At 40.4% G+C, this 12,704-nt stretch overlaps 1 protein-coding gene across 12 annotated transcripts in view; it reads left to right on the top strand.

Moving 5' to 3' along the window:
- TNRC6C (trinucleotide repeat containing adaptor 6C) overlaps positions 1–12,704 on the top strand; it is a 129,639-nt gene that overhangs the window by 39,547 nt on the left and 77,388 nt on the right. For all 12 annotated transcript variants that reach the window (XM_089901609.1, XM_089901607.1, XM_089901608.1 and 9 more), the window contains exons 2-3: positions 6,604–6,703; positions 7,447–7,468. In XM_089901609.1, the coding sequence (XP_089757735.1) occupies positions 6,641–6,703; positions 7,447–7,468 (85 nt within the window). In that variant the 5' untranslated portion in view covers positions 6,604–6,640. The remainder of the gene's footprint in view (positions 1–6,603; positions 6,704–7,446; positions 7,469–12,704) is intronic.

Here is a 12,704-nt window from a genome sequence, read left to right as displayed (position 1 = left end):
ACTATTACTGAAGCATTAGCTATATCACTAATCAAAGCAATGTTGTTCTCTTTAGCAGAAGCTAGATAGACTAAAGCTGGAGTTACTTGTAATGGTGATAAACTGGAAATGAAGTGATGTGTATGAATAGAGGAATAACTGAATAGAATATGGTAACATTCACACCATGGTATATTATGTAGCCATTAGAAATAATGGATATGGATTAGATCTGTCAGTTGGGAGAGGGGATGAGGAGAGAGAGACATATATTGAATGAGAAAAGCAAGATGCAAAGAAGTTTACATAACATGATCCCTGTGTTACAGAACGATGATCAAATAAAATCCTTTGTAAACGTATATAGGTATGTATGTTTCCATCTAATTACATGAGCATGGAGAGAGGCACAGAAGGATATGAACTAGGTGGCTACATGGGTCATCTGGAAGAGAGGTGGAGAAGTGAACCTTTGAGATGGTTGTGGAGGGAGAAGAATGAATGAGTAAGGGATGCCAAGCAAATGAGAAACAAAAGCAAAGGTTATATTGGGAAAAAATATATAAGATTATATGTACACATGTATATAAAGTCATATGTATTTAAATTTAATTTTTTAAGTTGAAATTAAAATTTAAAAGTGAAATTCTCCCAACCTGGCCATCCCTCTTCTTTATTTCCCTTACAGCTTGACTTGTAAATCTCACAACTTCTCCACATAGGAAAAAAAATACAGTTTATAATCTTCTTACTAGCCTCAAAAGGTAGATAGAAATTTATTAAATATTACTCGGTCATTTCAGAAAATAAAGTTTCCCTTGAAAAGAAAATATAGAAGATTTTTTTCCAGTATAAATTTCACCTGAGATTATGGACCAGAAGTTGGTACTAGAAATGTCCTGAATGATGACAGGCTTTTCTTGGTGCCACAGAGACAGAAGACAGTCCTGCCACCAAGGTACTTACAGCCCAGAGTACAGAAGGAAGCACACAATGTTCATTAAAAGCAGGACATAAGGTCCCCTTAACTATAATAGAAAGATAACATAAGCAGGAGGGCATCACCCAGCAGACTTTTATGTTCTCGTTGCATTTTGTACATATCACTGCTGTAATAGTGATCATTTATTTGATGCATTATTTATATGAATATCCTTAAAAGCGTATGAACTCTGCCTTGTTACTGCTGTAATCTCTGCTATAATATTTGTTAAATGAATCAATCCCTCTTTTTGTCCCTGGTGCCTACCACAGTAAATAACATATGCTAGTTGTATAGTTCCTGAGTGACTGAATTAGTGAACATATGAGATGATCTTAAGGTTTAGGCTCTCTAGTAAAGGAACTGATGAAAATAGCTTAGAAGAAAATGGAAGACAAGGAATAGGAGTTTTTGGTAAAGATAATGAATGGGTACAGTGGAAATAGTAAGGAGAGGAGGTTATGGTCAGAATTCAGAATAATGACATCGAAAATTTCAGCAGTTCTAGGTGGTTACGGTCTAGTAGCTAATACTTTGAATAAAGCACCCTGCTAATCAGGGGAAAGGCTGCATGTTTTCGCCTTTGAGGCTACTTTAGCAAAATAGCCAGCTCCCCAACCTGTCTCCCTAAAGCAAAGCCAATGAGGAAACAAGTCCAGCCCATGCACACAAAACTAATTGGTTTTTTGTTTTGTTTTTTTTAAGCCTGAACGGTCAAACCAAAGGTGACCAGACAATTGAGAAAAGTCTCTCACATCAAAGGGAGTCTAAGGGAAGAACTGTTCAGAAAGGAAACAATGCAGAAAATTTAGCAGAACTTCAGAAAAACCCTAATTAATATCCTCTGCTAGCATAAAAATGATTTGCGTCCATAAAACAAGAACCTAGTATTGTGGGAAAAGAGCAACTGGAGAATAAGAAAGTTATATAAAATTTTAATATCATGGAATAAGAAGCTCAGTAGAAGGACTGGAACATCAAGTTCAGTTAAGCACTCAGAAAACTGAGAACAATAACAAAAAAGAGTAGAAAACATAAAGATAAATTATGATGATCCCTCCAAGAAACTTAATATGTGTTGTTTAGAAAACAGAAGATGTTTTCAATAAAATAGAGAACTGAAAGAAATGTCTCTATATTGAAAGCATCAGCCAAATACTAAGCACAAATAATGGGGGAGAAAGATACCAAGGTGCACATCATCATGAAATTTCAGAATCCCAGGGGTGAAAAGAAGCTTTGGAGGGGGGGGAAAGCACCTAGAAAGGACTAAAAGAGCAAAATGACATCAGACTTCTCTTGAGTAGGTATGGATGCTAGAATACAGGGGCACTGTGCCTTCAAACTTGATTTTCAACCTAGAATTTATGCTCAGCCAAACCATCAGTGAAACAAAAAGGTAGCCAATTCCAGCATAACTGAGGGCATCATTCAAGGAGGAAAACAAGGGAAGTCACAAGATGACCGAATTAGTAAGTTTAGGTCAGCATTCATGGATGGGCAGTGATGAGGAGTTTGCACACACTGTTCCTTCTGCTTAGTCTGTTAGTTCCTCCTTTCCCACTGTATCAATCTGGATTGATAGAAATGACACAGTGATACAGAGTTAAAAATAAGGAATATGTAAACTACGATGAAAGAGTAGGCCCCCAAAAATACACAAATGTCCAAGAAGCATATGAAAAGATGCTTGATATCACTACCATTAGGGAACTGCAAATCAAAACCACAATGTGGTACTTAGGGTTAGTCAGATTAATAGAAACAGAAAATAGAATGGTGGTTGCCACGGCCTGGGGAGAGGGGGCGTGTAGTGGGGAGTTGTTTCTTGGGCACAGAGTTTCACATTTGCAAGATGAAAAGAGTTCTGGAGATTGGTAGTACAACCATGTGACTAACATTACTGAACTGTACGCATAAAAATGGTTAAGATGGCAAATTTTATGTATATTTTACCACAATTAAAATTTTTTTTTTTTTTTTTTTTTTGCTGTACGCGGGCCTCTCCCTGTTGTGGCCTCTCCCGTTGCAGCGGAGCACAGGCTCCGGACGCGCAGGCTCAGCGGCCATGGCTCACGGGCCCAGCCGCTCCGCGGCATGTGGGATCTTCCCGGACCGGGGCACGAACCCGTGTCCCCTGCATCGGCAGGCGGACTCTCAACCACTGCGCCACCAGGGAAGCCCCAAAATTTTCTTTTTGTTAAAATAACTAGAGGATATTAGAAAACTCTGGCAGAGTGCTCCTGACTGAGTGAGCTGGACTGAGGCTCTGGACCAGAGTTTGGGAAATGCAGTTGAGGAGAGGCCTCATGTTTTTAAACTGGAGGAGGGTGGATGTGTAAAAAACAAAAACAATTTTTGTAAGGAGGATATTGCAAGAGGAAAAGAAGAACAGTTAAGAAGTCTAGAAAAAAAGCAGCTACACAAGAAGTTAAATGTCCTCACCGTACCCTACCTAGCTCTGCAGCGAACATTAACATACTGTTTTTAAAGCAAATGCCGTTCATCGTTTGAACTCAAAGCAGTGATGGGGTGGAAGATAGGGGTCTGAAGAACCAAATCCGTATCCATCATTATAGAAATTAAATTGTTACTGTCTCAAATTGATAAGAAATAGGAATCCAAGCATTTTTAAAGATACACAACCGTATATTCACATAGAGAATGTTCTTTAAAAAACTCCTTACCTCCAAGGAGAGAGCCTGCGGACACTGGAGAAGGAAGAATCTTTTTGTTAACGTATCTTTTGTACCGTTTATATTTTCTCATGAGCATGTATTACTTTACAAATAAAAATGAGATTCAGGGCTTCCCTGGTGGCGCAGTGGTTGAGAGTCCGCCTGCCGATGCAGGGGACAAGGGTTCGTGCCCCGGTCCGGGAAGATCCCACATGCCGCGGAGCGGCTGGACCTGTGAGCCATGGCCGCTGAGCCTGCGCGTCCGGAGCCTGTGCTCCAGAACGGGAGAGGCCACAACAGTGAGAGGCCCGCATACCAGAAAAAAAAAAAAAAAATGAGATTCAGTGTTGATTTTTTTAAGTTATTAATGAAAAATTGCAGGAATTGTAGAGGTAGAAGAAATTAGTGCTAGTTAGGGGGATATTAGATAAAAACTTTATTAAAGTTCATACATTTGAATCGTGCTTTGTCATAGGAACATGAGCTCAGGCAGGAGAAGTGTAAGATACCTCAGGGCTACGTGAGCTGTTTATTTACAGCACTTTATTTTACCAGTACAGTAAAACCTTAACTGTACTCCTGGGGGAATAGCTGGTTCTAATTAATTTAACTTTCAGAGTAATCCAATCAAGCAAAAATCCTTTTTATTCCATCTCCTATAGAATGCCTTTTTTTAAATTTAGTAGCTCTACTTGCCTTCTTTATTAAGTTTAATATCTGAAGATAACTTAAGGCTTTCATCATGCTGTAGATTAAGAAAGTATAACAGTAGCGGTGGACAGACACTACATTCCTAGTGAACATTTGTTCACTTTTTCCGTAGATGTGTGGCAGTAGCATGGTGATTACAGCAACAACCCATCACTCACAGGGCTTGCCTATACCTTGTAAGAATATTTAAACACAGATTTCTTAGTGTCTCTGCATCCTTTAACATGAAAATATTCCTGGAAGGTATCATCTAAGGTAATGAATAATAGCTGGTTCCCAAGCTTGGGAAATGTACTGACTTCCTTTTAAAAGTTGTTTTTCTCAGCCTTGGTCGGACATTGGAGTCATCTGGAAGCTTTTAAAACTGCTGATGTCTGAGTTCAATTCCCTGATTTCACTGAAAAGGGATACAGCCTTGGCATTGCGAGTTTTTAAAACTTCCCAGGTGATTCTGATGAGCAGCCAAGAACCACTGTTTTAAAGGAAGAATAAGCTCTGAGTGCCCCCCATCACCAGCACCTTGTTGATTTAAGTTATTTTTATTACGATGGTATTCAAATAACGTACAAACTGACACTAGGTTGAGACTCCCTATGCATGTAGTAGTTGTAAACACATTTACAGGTTAAAAACAAACTCCAAAATTAATAAGTTAAACAGCAGTGGTGTGTGGACAGTGATGTTTGCTGAGGCCTTTGTGCATGTTGCTCCTTCTGCTTTAGTCTATTAAACCCTCCTTCCCACTTGTGTCATTCTGGCCCAGTGAGGATGCAGAAACTACATGGTGATATAAACAGGGAACGTTTATTGTAAAGAGTAATTAAACTGTGGTAAGAGAACAGCTGTAGAGCTAGCTAGGGCTGAGGGAGAGAACCTGAGGAAGGGCCAATTGGAGGGGGCCCCTCCCCAAGGCTGGAGCTCCCACTCACTGAAGAAGCTGTAGGTGCAGCCCACTGGATGGCAGAGTGGCTCCCAGTTTCGCCCAGGTCAGCCAGTGGGCAGTTGCTGGCAGCAGGAAGGAAGCACTCCTCCAGCCCGGGAAAGCCGGTAGCCGCCGGCTACAGGAGGTGGGAGCACAGGAGGGCACACAGGAGGTGGGAGCCCTGGTGGCAGCCCTCCTGGTGGCGAGCTGCAGTTGATGGCCAGGCGTGCAGGTGTGAAGGAAACGTGGCAGTGGCAGTGCCATGGGCACGGAGCACGTGGCATCCCCGTCAGGAGGGCCGCGGCCACATCATTGGGAGAAGGCCACAGAGACTGGTGTGGGAGTGGGGCGAGTAGCAGGAGGCCCGCAGTGCACAATGTCTGTTTTGACAGGGTCACTGGAAGGTGACACTAGATCACGCCAGAGCTGCAAGGTTGCTAAGAGACTGCCCTTTCTTGGTCTGTGGCTGGGGTCCTCACCAGGTGTCCTCATAGCCACATGCTGACCCCACCCTGCAGGTTCCAGAGACAGTGGGACGGCCCCTTGCTGCTGCAAGCCCCTGCAGCGCCCTTCACTGGGAAACCTCTGCATTGCGCTCACAGGGAAGGAGAAGTACTTGAGGGGACGGGTCCATTATTGGCAAAGCGAGTGCTGGAGGGTGAATCTGGAGCTGACAGGCAGTAAATTGATAACTGACACAGCACCCCATGCCAGCCAAACACTTTTGCCACATTTAAGCCGTAGCTCATAGGCTACCTCACTCTTCCAAGTGTTGCTCTATGCCATGTTCCAGTGTACCCTTATAGTAGCTCACCATGCTGTGTAGGGATCTTTGTTTAAAAAACAATTGTTTTGTCCAGCCAACATAAAAGGTGTGCATAAGAATCACCTCCAAAGGCTCTGATTTGGTTGGGCTAGTGTGGGATCCAGGAATCTACACTTTTAATAGGTAGATTCTGATGATGGTGGTCCCTGAGACAGCACTTCTAGAAATGCTGGTCTGGGGCTGGATTCTAGGGACTATGTCTTTCTCCATCTTGTACCCTTAATTCCTGGTACACTGCCTGATAAAAGGTTGGTGGTGTTCAACAGATGTGGGCCAGTGAATGAACACCGCTAAAGAAGTCAGGGCCACGTGCTCTAGTACTTAACAGAGAAGTGGAGCTGATGGGGGGACGGATGAAGGTCCATTTCTAACACTGCTTCTCAAAAATGTCCTTCTTTATACCATGTGTGAAACACTGTGTGACTTAAAACTTTCTGCAGCTAATGTTTTTTCATTTTTTAATTTTAAAATGGACATTATACTAATACCACTTTATTTTTAATAGGGAGAAAGAACAAGAAACACAAAAAGAGGAACGTTTGATGGAAGAAAAGAAAAAGAAAAAGCAGGAAGAAAAGAAAAAGAAGGAAGGTGCTCAGAAAAAGGTTTGGCTAGAGTTCCTAGTTCATTGTTTCTGTCATCACTCGTGTCTCACCGCATTATAGCCATTGCATTACAGAGGTTCGGTTATTACTTTTAAAATTCACTATGCTCAATCTAGAGTGCTAGTGATATGGATAAAGGGTGACAGCCACAGAATGTCTTTTTTAAGGACTCAGAAATACTAGAGCTGTGTTTTGAAGGACTTTGATTTTAGTCATTGGTAGTAAAGAATGTCCGTGCTATTTTACTTAAACTGAACTGTCCGGGGCAGCCATGTCTAAGGGCCATTTAACTGATTTTGTTTGAAAAGCTAGAAATAATTTTTGCAGCTTTGGCAAGTGTTCTTTTACAGCTTGTACTAGTAAATATTAAAATCTAAAGTCCTACTGTATATCTTACGGCCATGCTTGAATTTTAGGGCATTTAAGGTACCAAGTTACGCCATTTGTATTGTTCTTGCCTGGTATGCATCTTATAGTTAAAACTATATCCGTTTTAGTTTGTATTAAAATACAGAGCTTAAGTGAGCTTCCACATAGATTTTTTTTTGCCTTTAGATCAATATTGGCACATAATTAATAGAATGTAGACAATTATACATTTTTCCCAGTAGTAAATTTTAATAAGGTAACTGGGCAAAAACTTGTTTTTAAAGTTTCCAATATTAAAGTCTGCTTATAAACTTTCATATGGATGTGTACATCCTACACATTATTCCTAAAGAGTTTCTGATTTTTTTTTTCAGGCTGCTGATCAAAAAACCAAAGGTAAGTTTACTTTATTTTGGGGGGATACATTTTATGACAGTACCAAAGTTTATGATGATGACTTTTTTTTTTAAATTGGTGGTTAAAAACAAAGAATCTCACCCTGCCTTTGAATCTGCTTTTTACTATTCCCTGTGAAATTCCTCATTTATAACTGGTTTTACATCTGCATTTAATTGGCATATGCTTAATCTAAAATGCCTAAAGAACGTTACAGTACCTTTCTAAACAATGCTTTATAATTTTCCTTTGGTTTGATTTCCACCAATCAAGGATTAAGCTGATAAAGTTGGTCCAATTTGAGTAAGAACAACCAAAGGATATTGAATTTTTTTAAAGCTTCCAATTTCTCTTTGCCGACTGTTTATAATAAAAAGAGGTATATTCTTTCTATATTCTTCCCTTTTTGCTTAATAATGTGTGAAAGGTTTCTTTTTGGTTTTCCAAGTCCAGAATTGGCGTATGGTTGTCTTAATGGGTGTGGATGGGAACATATGTGGTTCTCACAGGAACTTGGGCATCTCTGTGTGATGTGCCGGAGGACAAGCAGAAGGGAAGCCACACTCGGAGCTTCCGCACTTCATACTTGATTTGTTCAGGGACTGTCCAGTGCTGGGAAGCACACACTCAGGACTCGCATAGACCAGCTCTGTTTAATTTGGGGCAAGGCACTTCACATCTTTAAGCCTTGGGTATCTCATATTTACAATGAGGAGTGTAAGGGGTGAATGGTTCCCACCTCATAGAGCTATCTTACGACTATATGAGATCCACATGGACAAGGCTTGGTGCCTGGCACAGAGCTGGTGCTCACTAGAGGTTGCCTGTGATTAATTGTAAGTTTTATTTCTTTTGGACTGTCACATATAAATGTAGACACAGACACATGCTCTGCAGAGGCTTGTGTCTCAGGCAGCGACACAGCGAAGGGCTCCACTTTTGTTTGACATTTATAGTTTTCAAAGTGGAGTTTATGTTATCTCATTTGAACTTCATGATTGAGCAGGGCAGGTGTTAACTGACAGTGAAGAAACTGAGGCCGACAGTGTGACTTACGTGGCTTGCTCTTGGCCTCGAGTTAGTGTAAGGACAGGCCTCGAGGGAGCCCGGGCATCTTACCCCAGCGCAGGCGGCCGCAGAGCTTCCGCAGCAGAGCCACGGTAAGAGATGGATTTCATGTAAAAGAATATTTAAAGACAGCATAGTTTTCAAAAAGGACGTTTTTCTCTCTTACACTCTCAGTGGTAGTGTGAATTTACAAAACACTTGTCAGAAGGGCCCTGGTACATGGTTGTTTTGAAATTATGATCTTGAATGAGAAATAATGGTTTCTTAAAATTGTCATTTAAAAATACAGAATTATTGCTCTGAATCATCTATTTCCTTTTTTTTTTTTTAACATTTTGAGAGGTTTTTACAACCTGATTCAGTACCAGCAGTGTTCTGTTGTCACTGTCATAATAATTATTTTCTCTTGAAATAGTAACAAATTGCTTATGGTTGTATAGTGATCATGAATTACATTGCCTGCCACCTTACACAGAGTTACTATTTTCTATTACTGTTCTGATGAGTATTTTCATTGCTGACTCCAGACCCTACTGGGTGTTCATCTTTTCCTTTTATCTTCTCTAAAATACTGCTCCTTTGTATACAATTTGTCAGTGACTGTACTAGCTATAACTAGCCTCAGAACATAATGATGGTTATTAACGTCCTTCTGAACAATAAAAAATGCTTTTTGAATTATAAATAATCTAACAGTGCTGCTAGGTAATTCATTAATAAATATTAGCAGCACCAAGGTCTAAATTTTTCTCAGACTGTCCATTATTACTGGTTCCAGTCAAAATTAGCTGCCTGCAAGGCGGTGGTTCTGAATTTCCAACTGGACGTGGGTGTTAAATAACACAAGCTGGGCCTGACTGAACGTTGAGATACATTGTAGGAATAGTATGAGTGCTCACACGGAGCAATAGGTCCGCTTTTCTAACCTTCTGTCATTTTCGAGTCTTTCCCCTACTCTGTTGTGTGCAGCCAGAAGGGCAGGGCCAAGTCTGCCTTGCGCTCACGCGCCCAGCTCCTTGCTCTGTGTGTGCGGTCAGGAGGCCTGAGACCGGCGCCCGCAGCAGCGGCTGCTTTCAGGCAGACCCTGTACGTGTGTCAGCTCCAGTTGTTGTTGGCACTGTCCGCAGTGTCCACACGAGCAAACTGAAGCTCTGAGAGTTTGCCCAATGCCCCCAAGACTGTATAGGTAGTGAACAGCAGGGCTGATGTGCCCAGAATCTTCCTGAACTTACGGCATCCGGGAAGGGCACACGACAGACATTCATCAAGCATTTACTGTATCTCAGTACCTACCATGCCTCAAAACAATCCTGTATCGGGAAAGGGATGCTCAGAGAGGTATGGTAACTTAGATAAGGTCACAGAGCTAGTGAGTAGCAGAGCTGGGTCAGTCCTGCCTCTGATTCCCGAGCCAGGTCTCTGACTTCCTGGCCAGTTGTGATGACCCACTTCAGAACCACAAGAAGCCGGAGAACCCTGCTCTCACCACAAGGCAGCACCCAGAAGTCTCAGGGCCCTGAGTTGTTAGAATGGAGGAAGGAGTTTATAGCAATTTGAGTGAGTCCAGGAGTTGAATACTCTTAAGAGAGAGGCTGCAGTTACAACTAAGGTTATATAATACACTGAATCAATTAACATAGTAGAAGTTTGAATTGATTTTATTTTGATAATTAGGTAACTAGACCATATCAATTAGTAACTTCCTTGCTCTGCAGTATTACACATGGCATAAATAGTGGTATTAGTAAAGCAGTGCCTCCACTATTTAGCATTATATTTGACTTAATTTTCTCAATAACTGAAACTTAACTTCTTTAAATTTTGATTTATTTTAAACATTTTCAGGGAACTCTTTATGTTATACACATACATATATTATACCTTTCTGCTTTCTCCTAGAGAATAACTAGCCTAATCCATTCTTGATAGACGAGTCTTCATATAGCATTAATTATGCTTAAAAAGTTTTTTATATCTGGCTATAACCATTGAACTTGAACTATGAATCTTCATTTAAGAGACAAATGAAGAACTGAATCTCACTGGAAATTTTTTCATTAGCTTAATCTAATATATAGCATGCTTCTCCTCCCCTACTGCAATCTGAAAACCAGGTGCTAGAAATTCTGCTTTACAGAATTACAAGTAAAATTAAATTTAGTACCTCTTTTTTCAAATCCTGCCTTGGCGATTTCTTTGTTAAGGTCATTTTCTTTTTGTTTTAAGATTCGGGCAAGCGAGTCGGTTTGTTTGAAACACTGTGCTGCCAGCATTTGTGCCCTGATGTTGGGGAGTGGGGGGAGTCGGGGGGGGGGGAGCTGCATTTTCTCTGCTTAGTTAAGCCCTGGAGACTTTTATGCAAATAGTGGATTCACCCTCACCTTTCACCAGTTTCCTCCTCCTTCTGTACCCCTGAGTATCCTGCACTGTAGGAATCTGAGCATGTTTCTGTGACTGGAACTCTTTTCCTTCAGTGCTTTCTAGTCTTCGGTGGGGTTGTTTCAATCATCCTTTCCTTATTTTTCCTCCTGTGATGAAAAATGTAAGTAATAATATTCTCATTGTCTAAAAAGAAGTTAAAGTTCAGTGAAATCCCTCCATCTTGAGATATTTAGCAGTTAACATTTTGTTGACCATCCTTGAAAGCATCTCTTTTTGAATACATAAATATGCATTTTATATGGACTCTCTGCTGCTTCCCCTAATTAAACACTTGCCCATCCCTTGCCTCTCAAGGAGCTGCACTAAGCAACTTGAAAACCTCTGTATAAGCCTATTCAGAAACAAAACAGTCCTTAGTAAATTCTTCTAAACATTGTCTTTGCATTGATGACCAATGAAAGAGCCAGCTGAACACAATGCCTTAGTGACACCCTAGATGTTCTCCTAGTTAGGGGGAAGAGGAATCAGATATAATCCTGTTTCGAAACACCATTAACTTGTGTATTGTATCCCTGCTGTGGAGTAGCCAGTGTCTAAGTGTTGGACACTTTATAATGGGTTTTGCTTCAGTAATCAGTAATCTCTGTTCATCATTTGAGGCATTGCCCTTAATTTGGGCAGAGAAAATAATAGCTTTACATGTGATGTGATGACCTTATGAGCCTAAATTTTCCGTATTGTCTTCTGGGATTTTTCATGGATTTAAAGGGGTTTTTTAGGATTAACTATAATATTCCTAAAGGTGAAGTGAATTTAATTTAGTGGTTTTAGCCAGATTTTCTCAAGTTCATAAAATAGAAAGATAATTTTTCATACCAAAAGCTCAAAGTTAATTATATCATGTATAAAAGTGAATATTTTGATGACCCAACATGGCTCAAACCTCATATGATTAATGATTCATGGTTTTGAGTCATATACTTTTAAAAATTTGTGCATTTTAGTTAGTTTCCTAATCTTGCTTGAAAGGACTATAAGTTTTGCAATCAGGTATTCAGCTTCTCCATGCATTCAGTTTTTTTGTTTTGTTTTACATCTTTATTGGAGTATAATTGCTTTACAATGGTGTGTTAGTTTCTGCTTTATAACAAAGTGAATCAGTTATACATACACATATGTTCCCATATTTCTTCCCTCTTGCGTCTCCCTCCCTCCCACCCTCCCTATCCCACCCCTCTACGTGGTCACAAAGCACCAAGCTGATCTCCCTGTGCTATGCGGCTGCTTCCCACTAGCTATCTGTTTTACGTTTGGTAGTGTATATATGTCCATGCCACTCTCTCACTTTGTCACAGCTTACCCTTCCCTCTTCCCATATCCTCAAGTCCATTCTCTAGTAGGTCTGTGTCTTTATTCCTGTCTTACCCCTAGGTTCTAAATGACATTTTTTTTTCTTAAATTCCATATATATGTATTAGCGTACGGTATTTGTCTTTCTCTTTCTGACTTACTTCACTCTGTATGACAGACTCTGGGTCCATCCACCTCATTACAAATAGCTCAATTTCGTTTCTTTTTATGGCTGAGTAATATTCCATTGTATATATGTGCCACATCTTCTTTATCCATTCATCCGATGATGGACACTTAGGTTGTTTCCATCTCCTGGCTATTGTAAATAGAGCTGCAATGAACATTTTGGTACATGACTCTTTTTGAATTATGGTTTTCTCAGGGTATATGCCCAGTAGTGGGATTGCTGGGTCATATGGTAGTTCTCTTTGTA

The sequence above is a fragment of the Delphinapterus leucas genome, chromosome 19 (genome assembly GCF_059928025.1).
Source record: "Delphinapterus leucas isolate spDelLeu-1000000601 "Yukka" chromosome 19, BTC_Dleu_Yukka2, whole genome shotgun sequence".
NCBI lineage: Eukaryota > Metazoa > Chordata > Mammalia > Artiodactyla > Monodontidae > Delphinapterus > Delphinapterus leucas.
Note: the sequence above shows the minus strand (reverse complement) of the source record. Positions and strands in the feature narration are given on the sequence as shown.